We start from the raw sequence: 19,314 nt of genomic DNA, 5'->3' as shown, positions 1-19,314 counted from the left end.
GGTAACCACATAAAAGACTCTCACATCGGGAGGCAGATTAAATTAAAGACATCCCTGTGTTATACTATCACTGTCCTAGCTCTTCCTATGACCCTATATATAATGTCTTTTTGTTTTATACACACAGATTAGCCTCATAAAGTTTAATTTACTCATTGTGGCTATGTTTAAGTATGTGGACAGAGGGGTTTACTGTGGTTCTGAAGGAGCCTGAAGTATCACGTTAATGATCTCATTATCTCTGCAAAGAGGCAACAAATCTTTAGCAGAGAGACTGTGGTGTTTTAAAATGTAATGGTCACCACCAGACAAGCAGACGCTCTCTAAAGGCAGCGGCAATATCCGAAATCCACTCTATAAAGACTTCATTTAAAGTTAACTGAACCCTTGTCATATTTTCCAGGCCAAAACGTTAAATTCCTCCTCTTGGAGGATGCTTGATCACTTATTGGTTGTGTAGCAAGGACAAATCACAAATCAAATAATGAACTAACAGTGTTCAAATTGACGATTGTCTTTCTTTTTGGAGCAACATCTTCAGGTGCATCTCGCTGAATTCAAATCTCATTAAACAACTTTAATTTGTTTCTCAGTAACTCAGTTCAACATTTGGAATTCATTGGTTAAATGAAGTCATACAGAAACAGTGATAATATATTTCCAAATAAAAAGATTTTTGACGCAGAAACTTTATGTTGCGGCCTACACTTTCATGATGAAGATTGCTTTCTTTATAGGCAATAGTCATAGTTACCCTCCGCAATGAGTCATCCAACCGTCGGATACCCTTATTTGCCCGCTCATCCTTTCTGGGTAGCAATGAGGTCTGGTACAAAACAGCAGTTATTCTACGAGAGGCAGTGTACAGATTGCCTCTCAATCTGTTCTGTGGATTGTGGGCAAATAAAGAGACCAGTTAATGTAGCAATTATTGTTTTTGAACTGTGGGAGAAAGTACACAAAGAGAATCATGCATGCACAGAGAGAACATCCAGACTCCATGCAGAAAGACTCCAGCCTGAGATTTGAACCCACGACCTTCTTGTTGCAAGGCTACATTGCTACTAACTGCACTGAGATAATAAAGGTAATTTCTGAAGAACTGGAACAAAATCTCATAGAGTATTGTTTCCAAGTATATTCATAGAAAATTGAGAGGAAGGACAAATTTGGAACAGAGAATTTGCTGCCTTGAAAGGGATTGTTCAAAGCCTATTGAAGAATTTGGTGGAAATTCACAAGATGGGAACTACAGCTACAATAAATGCTTCAAGACACACACAGAACAGCGGTTACAGCTGTGGTGTTCCTCGTGTTAAGCTAAGGAACCTGAGACAACCTCGGAGGTTTACCTGGGCTTGAAGAAAAACATCTGTCCAAAGTTCACGTTTCAGATTAAAGTAAATCTGGGTTCTTAGTAAACACGAACCCAGAATCTGGAGGAAGAGACTCGAGGAAGAATCCAAGTTGCGGTGCTGACAAGAACCATGACATCAGCGGCTGTTGGTCCACTGTGTTTTATTAACTCCAAAGTAGATGCAGCCGTCTACCATGAGAGCACGCATCATACTGACAGGCTTTATGGAGATGCAAGTTTCACTTTCCAGTAATTTATCTTTTTGATGCACTGATGTCATGAAAACAACACTGACAGCTGAAACAAAGGTTTCAAACAAACGTTTAGAAGATAAATGTCCTCTCTAGACAATATTTAAGGAGGAATTGGCCATTTCTGGCATCCTTTGAAAGTAATTGTTGTTCAAACAAAAAGTTTTCAACTGTTTGTTTGTGTTTCATTTACAACCTTATAGGTGAAACTGGACTAAAGGCAGTAATTTGTACAATTGCTACATAAAACTTAACACCATAGCTACAAATTTATAGTCGTTAGCTGCTTTCACATCTCAAGCTGCTGCTAATACAACAGTCTAAATTTGTGAAATTGTGAATTTTTTACTGCGTGTGAGATCTAGTTATTTCTTGATCGTTTTGACTCAGCTGTTTTTTATTACAATAAAAGTCCTATAAATCCCCCGACTTGATGAATGTGTAATGTTATGCCGATGGAAGACCTGGTGAGTGTATTTATAGCCGGTTTTAGGAACATCTGCAGATGTATCTCCTTACGTCTGATCCGTGTTCTCTCGTTATTCCAGCCGACTGGGAAAGGCCCTCGTCTTCCAGAGGTGTACTGTGTCATCAGCCGGCTGGGTTGTTTTGACTTGTTCTCCACAGTAAGTTCAGTCTTGCATGCACACACATCCCACACACAATCAAATCCACATCCACCTTGATGGTGCTGCAGCTGTGTTTAACAATCTGACGGATGATGGAAATGGCTGTCTGTCGTTTCGCTGCACAATTCATTTGGTTTTCTAATTTCCCAGAACGATTGTTTCCTTCACTTCTGTCTCACAGCAGTCATTCTTTTGCCTTTTCCTGCCTTATAAATTCAAAGTGAGGAAGTCCTTATTAATCAATAGACACATGTGCATTACTATCAATTTGAATTCTTGAATAAAGTTTGCAGTATAATTCTGCTTGTGATTCTATTTTAGAAACTTTGACAAGAATAATGTCTTGATTTAAAGCTTTCTTTTGGTTTTGGCATTCAGCTTTTCTGGGAGTTTTTGTAACAGATGAGAGCAGTGAATGATTTTCCCAATCAGCTTTCCAGAAAGGAGACATCTATGATCCAAATGGTGCTCTGTGTGGAAATTTCTTTTACAGTAGCCATGGAAACAAATGTATTATTTATATATTTACTGTTTTTTTACAAAAGAAAAATGACTACGATTATCCAAATAGCTATTATTGGTAGAAAACTGTATTTTTCTGTAAATGACCTCATTTGTCCAGGAGACTAATGGCTGTTAATGGGTCATTTTTGAGAAGGGATCTGCCCTCTTTCTTGTGTCTCTAAGATCCTGGATGAAGTGGAAAGACGCCGAGGAGTCTCGGCAGCACTGGTTTATCCCTTCATGAGGAGTCTGATGGAGTCGCCCTTTCCTGCACCAGGGAAGATTATCAAAGTAAAGACCTTCCTGCCCGGTGCAGGAAATGAGGTCAGTTCTGTTGCCAAAGCGACACCAATTTTCATCAATGACACAAAACAAGCAGGTTCAATTCCTGTCCAGAAATATACAATCAGATAATTGCATAATCGGAACCATAAGATGCTGAGAAGTGAGACTTTAATGTGTGGCTCTTTTCTTGGATTCAGGTCATAGAGCTGAGGCGACCCAACGACTCCAGACTGGAGCATGTTGACTTTGACAGCCTGTTCAGGTGCCTCAGCGTACGGCAGGTGTTACGCGTCTTTGCCTCGCTGCTCCTGGAACGCAGAGTTATCTTTGTGGCTGATAAACTCAGGTGAGTTTCCACTACAAGGAAAAATATAGGTGCTGGGTGAAAAGTACAGAGAATTTTGCAATATCTACATTTATAGGAATAGTTGCTTTAATTTTCAGTAGATAACAGGTTTGTTCTCTGTTCAGTTGTCCACCCTTTTCTTCTTAAATCACAATTGGTTCACATAAAAACCAAGTACTGGTAACTTTCTCACCAAAATGAGTTTCATTATTTGTTTCAAAGGAATCAAAATCTATCCTGTTAATAGATCAATACCTCAGTGGGACAGTTAATGTTAATTAATTAATGTTTTAATTAATCAGAGCAACAATGTTTCAAGATTAGAGCCCCAGTGTGACAAACAGAGCTCATCTCAAGCCATCTGTATGGGTCCTTACCAGCTGTTGGTTGTTGATGTTTGTGTTGGCATCATACCTGTTTTAATTGATTTACCTAATAATTATCTTAAATTACATAATTTCTCTCAAAGTTCCATTTTCAGGGCTCAATGAAGCAAATAAATGACTATGAATGAAAGAAAAAAAAAACCTTATCACTGTTGTACTCTCAGTTTGTCAAATGCACAAATCTGGTTGTGACGTCTGACACGGCGCTGTGTCCGGTGTTTCAGTTAGTTCTGTTACCAGCAGGAAAGTGGGACACCATCAGAGCAGTACATCCAGGGTGGGGTCTGATAAGATGTGAAGAGTCCCCAAGGACTCCCTGTCCCACTCTGTCCTGTTGCTACAGAAAGGAGCTGGATACTTTTAGAGCATTGGAGACGAGGGTGGAGAATTTAGCCAAGAAGTAATCTCTCCACATATCAGAACCCAGTTTAAACAAACATCAGTGGGGGCAGTGACTGTGAGGGGAAGGAATGCACTTCCTGTGTGCACGGCTCTGCCCTCTGTGATCTGTGGCTCAGCTGTCGCCGTTTGACTTATGATGCCCCCCGTTCACTCCCAGCGTACAAGCGACCTCTCCGTCTGTGTCCCTAGAGAAAATGAATCCTTGTTGCTCATTGCAAGAGGTGATAGGATCTAGGAGTCACTGGGAGGGAATCATGAATTTCACTCAGGATACATTATCCTGATTCATTGTTCAGAGTCAACACATTCTGCAGTGTTTTAAGATCTTTGGTGAACTTAGTTTGTGACCTTTTTGTTTAGGCCTGTCTGAAAATGACCTCAAATGTCCTCAGCTTATATTGCAAGTAAGTAATTGTATAGCTTCTTTTATTTTAAATGTAAATTTAAATTGATGGTTTAGAGAATATCTGTTTATCTTAAAAATATATATACAAATATCCAAAGCACCAAAGAACATAATACCTCATAATCACTACTTGTTGTTGGGGAAAACAAAGAAAACCTTGCAGTTCAAGGTTTTAACTTGTCAGGATGTACTTAAAATGATCCGATCTTTACCAGAAGGAAAGACATCAGCAATGACATATACAAGGCAATTTCTGCTGCTTGTTGATGTCAGAAGGGCAATAATTCTAATTTAAAAGAATGTTGCCTATGTTTCTTGGGAGTCATCAAGTCAACCTTGAACTTTTACAAAATAACCGAGAATCCAATTTGAAGTCTGTATCAGAATTGTGGCTCGAATTGGGTGATAAACAGGATCATGTTTCCATACACAACAGCAAACTCTTACCAGAAAGGCTGAGAGAGAAAAACTCTCAATTTATCTTTCTTCTTGTAAAGTTTGATTTGTCTACAACACGATAATGGAAGTGAGATAATATTTTATTTTAACCTCCATGAAAGAACTAAGCATATCAGTAGCAAAACGTACATAGACATTAATGTTTTTCAGTGTTTCCTTCTTTAACTTTTTTTTTGAGTGCATTGATGTCATAAGAGTGATATCAGCCACTGAAAAAAAGTTGAAAAGTCAGTTAATCCTGCTACTCATCCTTCGCTATCATTAAGAATAACATAGACAAGTTTTTCTGGCAGTTTGGCACAATACACATACTAGAGATGAAAAAAAATCACATTTATACCCAACATGTGGGTTACATCTTTGTTTTTTGTACACTATTATATGTGTGGTGACTTCTTTGTGGTTAATGTGCAGGGTAAAGATTTATGCACACATGCATGTTGCTGATCATTTGAGACCCGTCACAGAGGCTCATTGCACTCTTAATGACGTTGGTGATAACAGAGCTTCCCCCTCTAGAACTCTGTCACATTACATATGGTTAAATTACCTCTGCTGCAGAGCTTGACGCGTGTTATTTGTAGCACATAAGCAAGCAAAAAACAGGAGAGGAAAGCCATGTTAGGCAATAGCTGCATTCACTCAACTCTTGTATTTATTCCATAAAGGTTTTGTTGCCTTCACATGAAAGCGTGCAGTTTCTCTTTAAGCGTTCATCTGCCATTATTTGCCAGTAATAACAGGTTTGGAGCCTAATCAGATAAACACATCATCAACTCTGTCACTCTGTAATTGCTCAACTTGACTGACCCCAAAGTGCCTGGTGAGATTTTTCTCTCTCTTCGTGGCAAACTTCCTTATCTGTCCTGAGGCTAGAGCTGTGAACAGTTAGCAGCTTGTATGTGTGTGTCTGCATTGATCTCATGGTATGAAGCAGGAAGCTGCTCTGACGTGTAGCGGTGGCTTTGTATCTGTTGTATTATCTTGTTACTGGAAGTCCTCTGCTAACATAGAAACACAGAGATGAATTAAATGAAATCTGAGAGGTTTAGGAAAGAAGTGAAAAGGGAGCACAAAAAGCTCCCTGGGTTTCTGCAGGAAAACAATCCGTGGCAGAGCTATGTTGGAAAAGACAAACTAAATGTTTACTGCAGATGTCATATATTTGATCTAATCCATAAAAAAAACCAAAAAAAAAAACTGATGCATTTTTGTGATGGAGGATAAACTTTATGCCGGTCGATTTGTGTGTTCGGATTTGGTCGTCGTCTTTTCTTTCCCTCCATTCCTGACAAACACTTTCTCAGGCGTGCTTTGAAGACCTGATTCAAAGCCAAAACCATGTTGAACAACTTAACCGGTCTCTCTGTGAACTTGAGTGGGACTGACACACAGTAAACATTAGAAATGTTTACGGTTTTCGAAGAGTTGAGCAAGACGTTGATATCACCAGAAGGGTGGAGTTTCATTCTGTGTGTAGAAGTTTATTTTATTTTGACGTTTTTAGCTATTGATTTCTAACAAAGTTGATTTTCCAACTTTGTCAGAAAAAATGCATTAAAAGCCTTTGGATTAAAAAATCTCCAAATATCACAATCATCATTGTATAAAAATAAAATGAAATATAGCAAATTAAAGTCATCCTCATTGTTATGCTGTACCAACATCAGTGTTATTGCTGTGCATCTGATGCACTAAAGCGGGTGTGTTTGCTTTTTCACAGTGTGACACATTGGCAATGTTATTGTCTATAATAAAATACCCAGTTGTCTACTTGTTTGTTCCTGTGCTCTGTTTCTCCATTACCTGGTTTGTTTCAGTTTGATCTGCCTTCTTTTTCCTACATGTAACAGATCCAACTTTATCACTCATCACACCCAGCTGGTGTCAGTAATTGTTTCTGCTGTATATATTTATTCTTGTCAGGTCATCATCATTTTAGTTCCTGTTATCTTGATTCTTATCTGTTTTTACTCTTATGGCAATGTAAACCAGAGAATGATCTGTTACAGGCCTGAAAAATATTTGGGAAATATATACCAGCTATATTAGTGCTCAGTATTGCTGTCTGAAAATTGTTGGAGTTAACTCACACAACTTGCTGTACTTTTTATCCTCTTATTTCCCCTTGTCATGACAACATCTTCCAAACTCCCACTGGGCATTTGGTAATGCTGGGATTAACAGATACACTGTCTTGAGAAAATACTTGCCAAGAGATTATCAAACAAATTTATGATCTTACTAAAGCTCCTTCTCCATTGTCAAGTCTCACTCTAGACAGTTAATGTCTGGCTCGGTTCTAGCCACGTTGGGTGTGTCTCCATTGGCAGTGTATGTGGGCAAATTGGGGGGGAATGCGTGCGGGTGAGCAGTGTGTGCATGCAGGAGCTGTGTTTGACACTGATGATGCCATTTTTGCATGTGTATCATTGGGTAGTTAGTTTCTCTGAGATGTCTTAGTGTATTGGTGCATTGCTGGTTGTCCTGTTCGATTGAGGCTGTTTGTGTTTTTCTACCACATTTGATAATTATTGATTTGCGGCTCAGTCTCTCGTTAACTGTGGTGCTCTCAGATTTAAAATGATGGCTGGAATGTTGTTGGCATAAATCCGCAGGCCAATCGTTGAATATAGTCTGCTGCCAGTAAATGAAATCACCTGCGTACAATACCTAGCCAAGTCTGGTTTACACCACCCATTGGATGGTTCCACAAAACAGTATGTGCAAAAGAAGATGAGTCTGGCAAGGCTTGACTGAGGAACAACTAATTAAAGATACAACCAACCTAGCCATGTGTGTGAGAAGTAATTATTCCCCAGTAACTGATATCTGGTTACAGATCCACATCCCTGTGGGGGAACTTCAGGACATATGATTTTGCGGGATCATTTAAATTTAGTCATATTGGGAGGTGTAAATGGTCTATTTAAGGTCAAGCAAGAGCATCTCAATCAGATTCAATGCAAAACTTCAGAATTTTAAGTTTCATCTTTTTTTCAACTTTCCAGAGGTGAACTTGCAAATGAACGGCTTTCAAAATGTTTCACTCTTCTCCACAAAAGCTCTTTCTCTTTCTCATTACTAAAATATTGATCATGCGGTGCTTCAGATTATTTATTCTTATTTAGCTTATCCTTTGAAACCCAATCAGACAAAAATTTATTTCACATATGTTTATGCACAAATTGCAATGGATGCATTCATTTTGAAAATATGAACTTATATAACCGGTTGATCTGACATGTTAACTGATTTCTGCAAAATACCACAGCACTTAGCAGTTCCCAACTTTTCATTCTTGATAACAGGAATGAAGGAGCACAATTTTTAACACTCCAACTTGATTAGAAACACATCACTTAAAGCCACAGTCACACGGTTTCTCCATCAGTCAGCCTCATGGCATGCAGCTGCAGCTGGAGCTGCAGCAGATGGCTTAACCTACATCTGTTGTTTCATTCCAGCCTAAATGTAACTTTTTGTAAGCCCCCTGTTCAGCGTGGGTCCTGGAGTGATCTCACCCTCTTCACCCGCAGGTGCTCTGCTTTACCAGCTGACTTTCGCATCAGTCTCATTTGCTGTGAACGATAAAACCTACAACCAGCGGACGCTGTGACGCACCTGCGCACTTTCCCGACACACTTGACTGAATCCGGGCATTATTGAGGTCTGAATCGGAAGAGGAAAAATCAGCGGTGTTCCTTCGGGAGGGAATTTCTTTGTGTCAAAGGGCTTCTGCTGTCAGAATGAGAGAGTTGGTGGCTGTAGGTCCTCACAAAGAGGAAGTGAGGGAAAACTGTTCAGGGAGTCAGGGAGCAAAGAGAGAACATTATGCTAAAGGATAAAAATACATCATGTGCAGCTCTGTCTGCGCGTACTTTACCAGATGTTATTTTGAGCACAGAAAGAGGTGAAACATAGACAAGTTTTTTTTAATTTTTTTTTTTTAGCTTTTTGGCACAGCTGTTGTCTGACAGAAATTCAGACCCCTACCTAAGAACATTTAACTATTGGGTGACAGTAAAAACAGATTTTCACAGTAGTATGTTATTATTCGGGCAACATTCAGTGGTGAGCTCTGAAACATCTCAAACATTCTGGTATAACCTGACGCCATATTTAAATATAACCAAGTCTGAAAAACGTGTGTCTCTTTTAATTTACGGATGTGAAGAGCATTATTCAAACAACGATGGCCGCTGAGCTGATTGTTACCTTTAATCTGATCTTGGCCTGAAGTTTTAACAATCCTCATACATTTCCTCTTCTGTCATTTTAATGCAACATTGAACAAACTGAGTCAGAGTGTCAGAGGCAGCAGGCCATATTTTTACTACACATAACAGAGCCGACACAACTTATGGCTATATTACAGCCTGTAAACCTGTCATTTCTTATCAGCAAACATCTGGATGGAAAATGGAAAAGAACTGATAATTAAAAAATGTTTAAAACATCACACATCAGTTCTTTAGTGGCTTTTTTGACTGTCACATGTGTGATTTAGCTAAGCTTATTGATATGTCAAAGAAATATTCAAAGCACTTATGTCCCGCAAACCCTCCAGACTATGCCTATGAGTTAATGTAGAGCAGACTATAGTCAATTCTGACATATATTTATATATGATGTTAATGTGAAGTGTTAACACAGTTAAAAATGTGGACAAATGTTAATCCAGGCTCTGCAGATCTGGTTTATTCCAGACGTTCAGTGATCTGCACAGTAGAGACCTTCAAAACATGAGCTGGAGTGTAAGCACGGTGCATTAATCCAAGTCCCTTCTCCTTAAACACTAAAATGTTCCCTCCTCCTCCTTTGGGATTCACAGACTACTTACTTTCCTGGAGTATCTGCCGTTTCAGCCTCACTAACATTTTGCCTGGCCTGACAAAACTTTGACAGATAATATGTCAGGATTAGCTGTCCTGCTTTAACACAAAGCAGACGTGCACTGACGTCAGAATTGCTAAACTACACTCCTATTTTTCTTGCAACTGGTCACATCTAAGTATTCATTACGATTAATCTCGATTCATTTGAATATAATCCGCTAACACAACACAAGAGCACAAGAAAAACGCAATACTTTAGAAAACGTATTTTCAAAACAGCAACAAAACAAAAATACATAATTAATTTATTCAATATAAATGTCTTTTAAACGATGGCTGAATTTGAGGCTCGCATAAATCCAGAACAAAATCAAACAGATTTTAGAAGAAGTCGAACTGAAAGCGGTTCAGTCGTCTCCATGAATCTTCCAATACATAGGAAGAGTGGGGAACGCTCCTGGATTCAGGCTGGGTGAGTTTTGTTGGTAATTTTGCCTTTTGCTTTTGGTTGTTACTGAGGCTCAGGCCAAATAAAGTATCCAAAAGATCCCTCCACATGGACCCAATGCCTGTCCCAAAGAGCAACAGGGTTAGGTTCAACACAAGCTGTGTGGGAGAGAGTTGCTAATTCCTGCAGAATATTGTTACATAACCTGGAAGTTTCCACTGTGTGATATTAAAGGCAGCCATATTGGTTATTAATGTTTGTACAGCAAGGGGATTACTGACTTACCAAGACAGAGTTACAACCTCTTAGGATGTTTTAGATTATGTTTTCATTTCAAAACAAGTTGAAAACTGATAACCACCTACAACGGAAGAAGATCTGCTCCTCCTGGCCCTGCTGAAAGAAACTGTATCTCAGGATGTTTCTAATTATTTACTTGGTTGTTACTGTACCTGGTCGGAAGCATGGAGCTCACGTAATTCTTTTTTTATAACTTTTCTCATTCTGCTTTAGCCTCTTTCTTTCCAAAGTTGAGTGGCAACCTCTGGTGGAGCAGAGTGTTTTCATTGTAAGTTCATTTTCTCCCAGGAGTTTGTGGTCGGCGGATGAGTGTAATGGATCCTTTTGGTACTGGTGGAGCGCCGGGCCATGTGTAGCCTGTGGCGAAGGTTATTCTCAGATCTGTGCCCCATCGCTCCCTGTTGGAACTTGTCAAACCCCGGAGACAGGATCTGTTTGAAATTATCAAGCCCTCCCCGGGCAAATGGAAGTCAGCCTGGCCAAAGCGAAGCTGTAAATGCTCCGTTAGCAGAGTGAACTGAAAGAGGCCAGAAAAAGTCCCCAATCTCTGCGGTTACTGTAGACTTTGGATTTCGCTTAGTAATTCTGTTTTAGCCTGTCAAGAAAACATGTTGTAATCTTGGCAATTTGACTCATGGGAAGAGGAGATGAAAAGCCACCGTGGCAAACGTGTAGCCTGAGTAAACACCGTGCGAAAGGCGAAGGGAGTTATTTTTCTCAGCTCGGGAATCACGCTTCTGCTCCTTGTTTTCTGCATGTTCTCTAAGGACAACTGAGTTTCCCTTGAATTAAATCTAATGAGTTTAAATAAAAAGCAGTAACCACTGTGAACCGGAGTGTGCTGCTATGAGGACAGTAACTGTGGAAAATATTTCTCACAATTATTCCCTTAAACAGGGCCAATCACATACCATGTTTGATCCTTGGTCTTGTTCTTGATCTATACTGATTTAGTGCTTGTGTGTGTGTATGCACGATTAGACCCAGAGTTTATTTTCACTGTTTTTTGTACACATGAACTGAACACTGTGTGGAAGACAGAGAGGAGGACGGGTCAGCCACTGTCAACAAGCGACGGATCGTGAGAAAGATGGGCCGCTATTTGGGATTTTCGTGTTGTACCGCAGCTGTCGACGTTAAAAACCAAACTCTTGCTTTTACTTATTGCGTCAACGAGCCTTTGGCTTAACTATAGAAACATGGCACGGTCATGCCGCCCCTGTAAATGGAGCTCAGGAAGATCACAAAGATGCATTTTAATGGAGCCGGCTTTCGTCATTGTGGTTTGAAGTGTAAACTAAACTACTAGTAGGAGAACATAAGGACTTATTTTTTTAGAAGCTGCTGCAGCTTGTAAAAGCGCCCTCTGTTTTTTTAAGTCTGTTGTATCAGAGATGAGTTGTAGGAAGAGAAAAAAAAACATTCAAGTGTCTAACTGAGCTAAAGGCCTCACATTACATTACAGTTGTTGAGGAAACAATGATGAAGTAATCATTTAAACAGTACAACAACAACAATGTTCATGTTTAGACTAAAGTCAGTAATTACTATAGGTGTCAACATTTAGAAAATGATGAGTTTGTATTTTTGTGTTTTTATGATATAAAGCACTTTGAAATGTGTTGTTGTTAAATGTGTTATACAGTTAAAATTTGATTTGACTGTATAATAGAAAACATAATAGAATGTATAATAGAAAACAAAGTTTTCTATTACGGTGTTGAGAAAAACGCCGTAATAAATTGTAGTCGGTGTGTCATTCTTAAATAAGATTATCTTGTTTTTAAACAATGGAAAACTGTTTATTTTAAATCAAACAGTAACTTACAACAAGAAAAAATGCCCAATGTTAATATGTTGAGCTGTGTAGTTAAGAAATGCTCTGATGTCTGCATGAATAAAGCTGTTTAAGACCAATTAACCTAACTGGACCCGCAACTCTGCTGACCGTGAAAGTTGTAACACGGAGTCATTTTTTTATTTTCTCCCGTCATTAGTACGTTGTCCAGCTGCATGCATGCAGTGGTGGCGCTGCTCTACCCCTTCTCCTGGCAACACACCTTCATCCCTGTGCTGCCAGCGTCCATGTTGGACATTGTGTGCTGTCCAACCCCTTTCCTGGTGGGACTCCTGTCCAGCTCATTGCCAAAACTTAAAGAGTTACCTGTGGAAGAAGTAAGTAGAAGAAGGCTTGACTATTCTTCTTCTTGTATTAATATAAAATGTATATTTTTGACTGAGGAGTGGAACATCCTTAATCTACATGTCCTTTATTGTTCTGGTCTGGGGTTTTTGATCTGTCTCAGAAATTTTTTTATTTTATTCTCTTGTATTATTATTTATGCCGAGACAAAGAATTACATTGTTCCGACACTAATGTCTTTTGAGGCAGAAATATTTTGATGTAGTTTCAGATTTTCTTTAAAGACTTGAACAGTAAAGTTTTCAGATTTTAAATTGTCTTTATGTCACAGGCAAAATGTGAAGAAAAATATTTTAATGATTTGATGACATCTCAAAAACCAAAATGATGAACCCACTAATCAAGAAAATGGCAGACTAAATGATGCATGAAGAATAACAGCAGCTTAAAGTATTTGAGGACATTCCTCTTGCAGACACCCGCCTCTGCTCTGTACCTTAAAATTACTAACCCAGAAGTTCATATTTGGTGCAAAACTAGCATGCACAGCCACAGATATGCAGTAGGAGACGCTAAGTGGTGTTGGGAACTGGAGCCAGTAAAGTGCTGGTGTCTAGAATGGGAAGCCCTCCTTCAGTTTCTGGTTTCAGCTCCAATAAATATTTTGAAGAAAAACAGAAGCCCAGTTTGAGATAAGAATGTAGTTTGCATCTGTATTTTTTCTACAAAGAAAGCTTTTTCTCAGTTCCTGCTGATGACTGAATATATATAATGGGCATGTACCAAGCCTTATCTGATGGCTCCTTTTATGGAAATTGTACTAATTTGCTCTTCTTTCCTTCACTCAGGCTTTAATGGTTGATTTGGGAACTGATCGCTTTATCCGACAGGTTTGTACATATACATTTGAGTTTAAACCAGCATAATGTAAAACAATGTGTAGTCCCTTGCAAAAGCAGTAAATCCCTAGACATTAATTTACATTTTAGTACTTTATAACTTTGTTTTTTATTGGATTTTCTGTGATAAAACAACCTAAAGTAGTGCATAACCATAAAGAGAAAGAGAAAACAAAAATGGGAAAAGGGTTCTCAACATGTTTTACAAATAAATCTTGGATAATTCCTTCATATGTGTGTAGTCAGGCCCCTTTACTCCATTACCCCTAAATCAAATTGGTGAAAATGAGAAAACCTTTGTGCAGCAGACTATTAGGATAGACATTGTTGTCTTGTGAAGCAATGTCTATCCTAGCTTTGAAAACATTGGTGAGTAAACAGCCTTGTGAAAACCAAGGAACACAGCAGACAGGTCAGCAGTAAAGTTGTGGGGAAGTTTAAAGCAGGGTTTGATTGTGAAATTTTCCAGGCTTTGAGCAAACCACATGGCAATTTCAGTTCATTTTCCAGAAATGGACTCAAAGAAGCATCCACTCATAATATTTTTGGGGGAGCTGCAGACATTTACTATTGAGGTGGGATAATTAATCTGTTGAAATAACAACTTTTGGGTCATGAGTGTCACAGATTTTACTTCCATGGCTGAGATGCAAGAAGAAAATAATTGTTAAATCAAAAGAATACAAAGTTCCATTCAGTGGTTGCCATAAACCATGTAGAAGATACAGCAAACACATGAAAGAAGGTGTTTGAGGTCAACATTTTATCATATATGCTGAATGTTTTGTGGAAACCTAACACTTAAACATCACCTTAAAATACACCATCCCCAGGATGGGTGGTGTCAGCATCCAGTTGTGGGTATGCTGTTTTTCAGATGGTTAGTGTTTATGAGAACATGAATGAAACCAAACAGATGGGGGAAAAAAATACTTTGGAGGCTGCAAAAGACTTGAGACGAGTGGAGATTCACTTTATATCATGACTAGTCAGTGCAAAATTAGAATGGTTTGTTTTGAAAGCATATTCATCTGTTAGAATGGACCAGTCAAAGTCCAGACCTAAATCCAGTTGTCATTGCTGGGGAATTGAAAAATGCTCTCGTGAGTTTGGAAGCAAAGTATCTTAAGCTAACAACTCCATAAACTCAAATACGACACTTCCAGATCTTTTAGCAGGATAGGTGTTGGAAGTCATGTATTTTTTTTCTTTTTATGAACTATTTTGTTAATAAAAAGAGTAAAAACAAAAACAAAAAAACAATACAGCTTGTCGTTGTAACAAGACAAAATGTGCAGAAGTTAAATTGTGATGGATACTCATGGGAGGAGCTTCGCCAGAGGATAACAGTACATTTAAATCACAGTCAGATTTTCCTCTTTCAATTCCTGTAAAACTTGAAATAACTTTGTTAGTTTTCAGCTTTTATCACTACATCAGTAGTGTTTGTTAAACAAAATTACCCATCTGAAACGAGACAATTATCAGCCATGGTTTACAGCTCGTATTGAACACAGAAACAATAACTCTAAAGCTGAAGATTGTGTTATTTATTTTGCCTGTTTTAAACATGCGGTTCGCAGTTGGAGCAGACCTTTTAAACGTCTCTTCCAATCGTTTCTGTTTATCTCTGCTGACTTCAACTGTTTACAGATGGATGACGAGGCCTCGCTGTTGCCACGAAAACTTCAAGCAGCTCTGGAGCAAGCGCTGGAGCAAAGGAATGAGATCATCGACCAGGACTCTGACAGTGAGTCGGATGAAGGTGAGTAAGTGACAGATCATCATCGAACAGGCAGATGTTCTCCGAGTTAATTGGAGCAACAGGCAGTGCTGTACTCAGTTTGACTGTCTGGGAAACCCGCTGAGAGATGACATCTTGTCTTCAGACTTCTCATCCGGTTTGTCATAGAGGCTTGACGTAGAGATGAGATTTTGAAGGTACTGTAGGTTAAGTGTGCAGGATGAGCTGCCAAGTTAGGATTATGTCACACATTGATGATGAAACTAGTATAGAGTTCTCTAGTCTTGACAAAGTCCCAAGCTACACATGTTTCTTCCTTCATAAATTGTTAAAACTTTGAGATCTCATGGTTCATGTTTTACTCTACAGACATATAGTTATTCTTAGTAATCAATTCTGGATTTATTAAAAGCTCGGTTCAACAATTGTTGGAATTTACGCTGACATTTTCTCAATAATCCAACTGTCTTGGTTGGTTACAGGTACAGCTGCTGCTGAATATTTTAAAGTAATATTTTCTCTTGCAATCTCCAAGTTTCCCTCAGGCAGATTTGTTTTTATTCATGTGATGTCAACCTAAATTTCCCTTTCACACCTACAAACAATTTTTTTTAAAGTACAATCCTTAAAGAGTATTCAGTCCAACTACTATTTAACACTAATGTACAATTTCCATAACTTGTGTCAAATTAAATCGACACTTGAGGTAAACTCTTTCTAAATTAGTAAATAATGCTAAAGCAAAATGGGGAAAGTAAAACTGATAAATCTGCTTTGTCAGAACATCACATTGCCGATTGCTACGTTGGTGTTTCAATGTCCTACAGAAAAGTCAAGACCTGTCGCAGTGAAGGTATTTTAACTGTTTCGCAACTTTACAAGCTTTGGGATGTCTTTCTGCAAGGTTACGTAACATCTGCTGCATGTCAGTCACAGTCAGTTGACTTTTTTCTGCAGTTCAAAGTCGCTTGCTTATATAACTTATATCCCTTTTAGGCAGACAGCAAAGTTTCATTGGTCAAGTAACTATTAAGGGTTGCTAGGGATGGGGATCTTTAGCTCTAAGAAACAAACTTTTTAAAATTAAACTCAAGCTCTTTCAGAGTTTACTCAGACTCTTCAGTTGCTTTAGATCTTCCCTTTTCACTCATTTCCTGGATTCAAGCATAATATTTACCATGTTTCTTTGTGCTTTCCTGATTTATGTAGAATATAACTCATTGAACAGCCTGGTGTCGGAGGCCTTCATCCGCTTCTTCCTGGAGACGATGGGACATTACTCCCTGTTTATCACTCAGAACGAACGTGGCGAGCGTGTTTTCCAAAGAGAGGCTTTTCGCAAGTCTGTGGCATCCAAGAGCATCCGTCGCTTCCTGGGAGTCTTCATGGAGTCTCAGATGTTTGCTGGGTTCATTCAGGACCGGGAGCTGAGGAAGACTCGGGCTAAAGGTGGGTTGCTCTCAAGTTAATGGAGCTGAGCACTTTTTTCTGATTTCCTCTCTTGAACTTCTAGCAGTCCCTGGACTGCAGCAAGCATTGTACTGACACTGCCCTCTTGTGGAGGAAATGTTTTTACCTACACGTCTCTCACTTCACTGAATTCTTCCTGGCAAACAAAGAGGTTGTAGCTTCCTGGAACGTGTTGATGAGCCGTAACTTTTTTTTGTTTGGATTTCTGTTGTTAAAATGCCAGGGCTGTTTGAGCAGCGAGTGGATCAGTATCTGGAAGAGCTACCAGACACAGAGCAGAGCGGAGTCAACAAGTTCCTCAAAGGCCTCGGTGAGTTTTGCTTCAGGATAAGTCTCAGATTTCAGGAGCCTGGAAGAAGCAACCTATTTGAGAAAAATATGTTAAAATTCACCAGTGAACACAATGACTTACCTAAAGAGAAATAGCACAAGAACTTATGGACTAATGAAAGCAAGATGGTTCTCTTTCGGTCAAGAGGCCATAGATAGTTTATCAAACAATCACCAAATGCTGATTCAACCCACAGCACACTGCAAAGCTTTGTGGATGAGCCATCATATGTCAATGTTTCTGATTCAATGGAATCAGGCCTGCATGATGCATACCTGTGATCATATATCAGTTTAATTTTATAAAAATATTTGATATGGTCAAATATTTTGTGGTTATGAATAAATGCTCTCAAAATTGGTGTTTCAACAAGAATGTGACCACACACACCAGTCAGCAAGCATACGGTATCTGAAGACAAACTAAGAAAAATATTCAGATAGTTTTGTTTCTTTGAGTAATTTAACATTCTCTCCTTATTTCATAGTGATTGATAACAAAATGTGATGTTTGTCTTCATATTTTGAATTGCAATATAATGTCAGGTGTTCCCAATGCACTTGCATTGGGGGTGTAGCATTATGTAATAATACCAAAATATCTGTTAGAGTACATGTGTGTACTAAACCTTTGTGTTCAGTACACATGTACCTAATAAATACAGCATATTTCATAATAGAACAAATACAGAGAGTTAGTATGTGGAACTAAGGTCGCAAAGCAATGTTTGGTTGGGTAACCTTAAGAAGTGACACCAATCAGAGAGGATTCCCAGTGATCACAGAGCTCCAAAGTGATTTAAATGTGTTTTATTCTCAAATACAGGCGGAGTTAAATTCAGAAAAGGTTTCAACTTTAACATTGAATGTTTTCAAATAGTTGTTGAGTTATGCTATATTCATTTAAATCTATAGATGATAATTTCAGAAATTGAAAAAGAGGATTTGTTTATGACTGAATGAAGAATGAGTTTTTTAAGCATACTGAAAACCTGGAGTGATTGTGTGTAATGCTGCACCACTAATCTGTATGTATGGAAATTAAACCTGTTATTTAAAAAAAAAAAGCTTTACTCACTTTTTAAACATGCTGTTATCATTTGAACACATCTGATTTTTCTTAGCTTCTGCTAAAAGCTGTTAATCATTTTTTGTTCAAAATTAACTTTCGCGTTACTTTTTTTCCTTACATGTTTTGCAACTCTGAACCTCCTAAATTTCTATTATTAGTGGAGAGTTGAAATTTAGATCTCCAAAGATATGTTAGTGTTGAATATGCAAGATTAAGCAAAATGCATTTTAATTAGTTTTACTTTTTTTTTTCCTCCCAGGAAATAAAATGAAGTTTCTCCACAAAAAGAACTGAAGACCTGCACGTCTCTGCTTCAAGATGATTCTCAGACATTTTGTACCTTTTTTTTTATTATTATTAAAAAAGTAAATATATGTACATAATATTTCACTGTAAGCTGTGATACTCTTCAGTGTATGTTTATAGTTCCTATATGAGACGGTGATAGCAGGACGGTACACAGCGACTGAGTCGTAGAGTAGCCACTGAGATCCGGGTGTGCATGTGGGGAGCGTTTTCAGAGTGAGTGTGTGTTACTTGATACAGATGTAGATGTACAGTTCATGTGTTCTAACGCGTCGTTACTTTGGCATCATTATTTGTCCTCTGTTTAAGGAGTGTATTCGAAAAACTGTACATGCATCAAGATAATGAAGACAGATTATTTTAACAGTCTTGTGCATCTGTTATTAAATATAGTCATCTAAGTGCTTTAAATATATGACCGTGTCTTGAGCATTTCTTTGCTTGTCTGTCTCACAAATTTTCATAATAACATAAGGGTCATCTCAATGACAGCATTGTTTAAAGGTTCGCATTAGGAGGAGCTTGCAGGATCCCAAAAGGCGCCATAGTTGCGCACCAGCCACCACATGCAGCCGCTAACCTAATTACGTCTCTGCACATCACTCCGGCTGCTGTCACTGCCGTGCTGTTATTAGTTCCCCTCACTGAGAGGCTGTCTGTGGATGCCAGGTGCCATGTTACTGCCCCTCTGTCTGTGTCCTTAACCAGAAAGGAGCGATCTGATGTTTTGAATCAGGCT

General features: G+C 38.6%; 1 protein-coding gene across 5 annotated transcripts in view; it reads left to right on the top strand.

The window, feature by feature from the left end:
• Window positions 1–18,990, top strand: part of dennd2b (DENN domain containing 2B) — a 53,692-nt gene extending 34,702 nt beyond the window's left edge. For all 5 annotated transcript variants that reach the window (XM_055036417.1, XM_055036416.1, XM_055036418.1 and 2 more), the window contains 9 exons: window positions 2,157–2,234; window positions 2,925–3,065; window positions 3,224–3,372; window positions 12,609–12,786; window positions 13,603–13,644; window positions 15,307–15,418; window positions 16,607–16,846; window positions 17,091–17,177; window positions 18,529–18,990. In XM_055036417.1, coding sequence (XP_054892392.1) covers window positions 2,157–2,234; window positions 2,925–3,065; window positions 3,224–3,372; window positions 12,609–12,786; window positions 13,603–13,644; window positions 15,307–15,418; window positions 16,607–16,846; window positions 17,091–17,177; window positions 18,529–18,563 — 1,062 coding nt within the window. In that variant the 3' untranslated portion in view covers window positions 18,564–18,990. The remainder of the gene's footprint in view (window positions 1–2,156; window positions 2,235–2,924; window positions 3,066–3,223; window positions 3,373–12,608; window positions 12,787–13,602; window positions 13,645–15,306; window positions 15,419–16,606; window positions 16,847–17,090; window positions 17,178–18,528) is intronic.
• The last annotated feature ends 324 nt before the right edge of the window (window positions 18,991–19,314 follow it).

Source organism: Poeciliopsis prolifica, unplaced genomic scaffold, assembly GCF_027474105.1.
Source record: "Poeciliopsis prolifica strain line A6 unplaced genomic scaffold, Auburn_PproV2 SCAFFOLD011, whole genome shotgun sequence".
Taxonomy (NCBI): domain Eukaryota; kingdom Metazoa; phylum Chordata; class Actinopteri; order Cyprinodontiformes; family Poeciliidae; genus Poeciliopsis; species Poeciliopsis prolifica.
The sequence above is the reverse complement of the archived record's forward strand: the minus strand, read 5'-3'. Positions and strand labels throughout refer to the sequence as shown.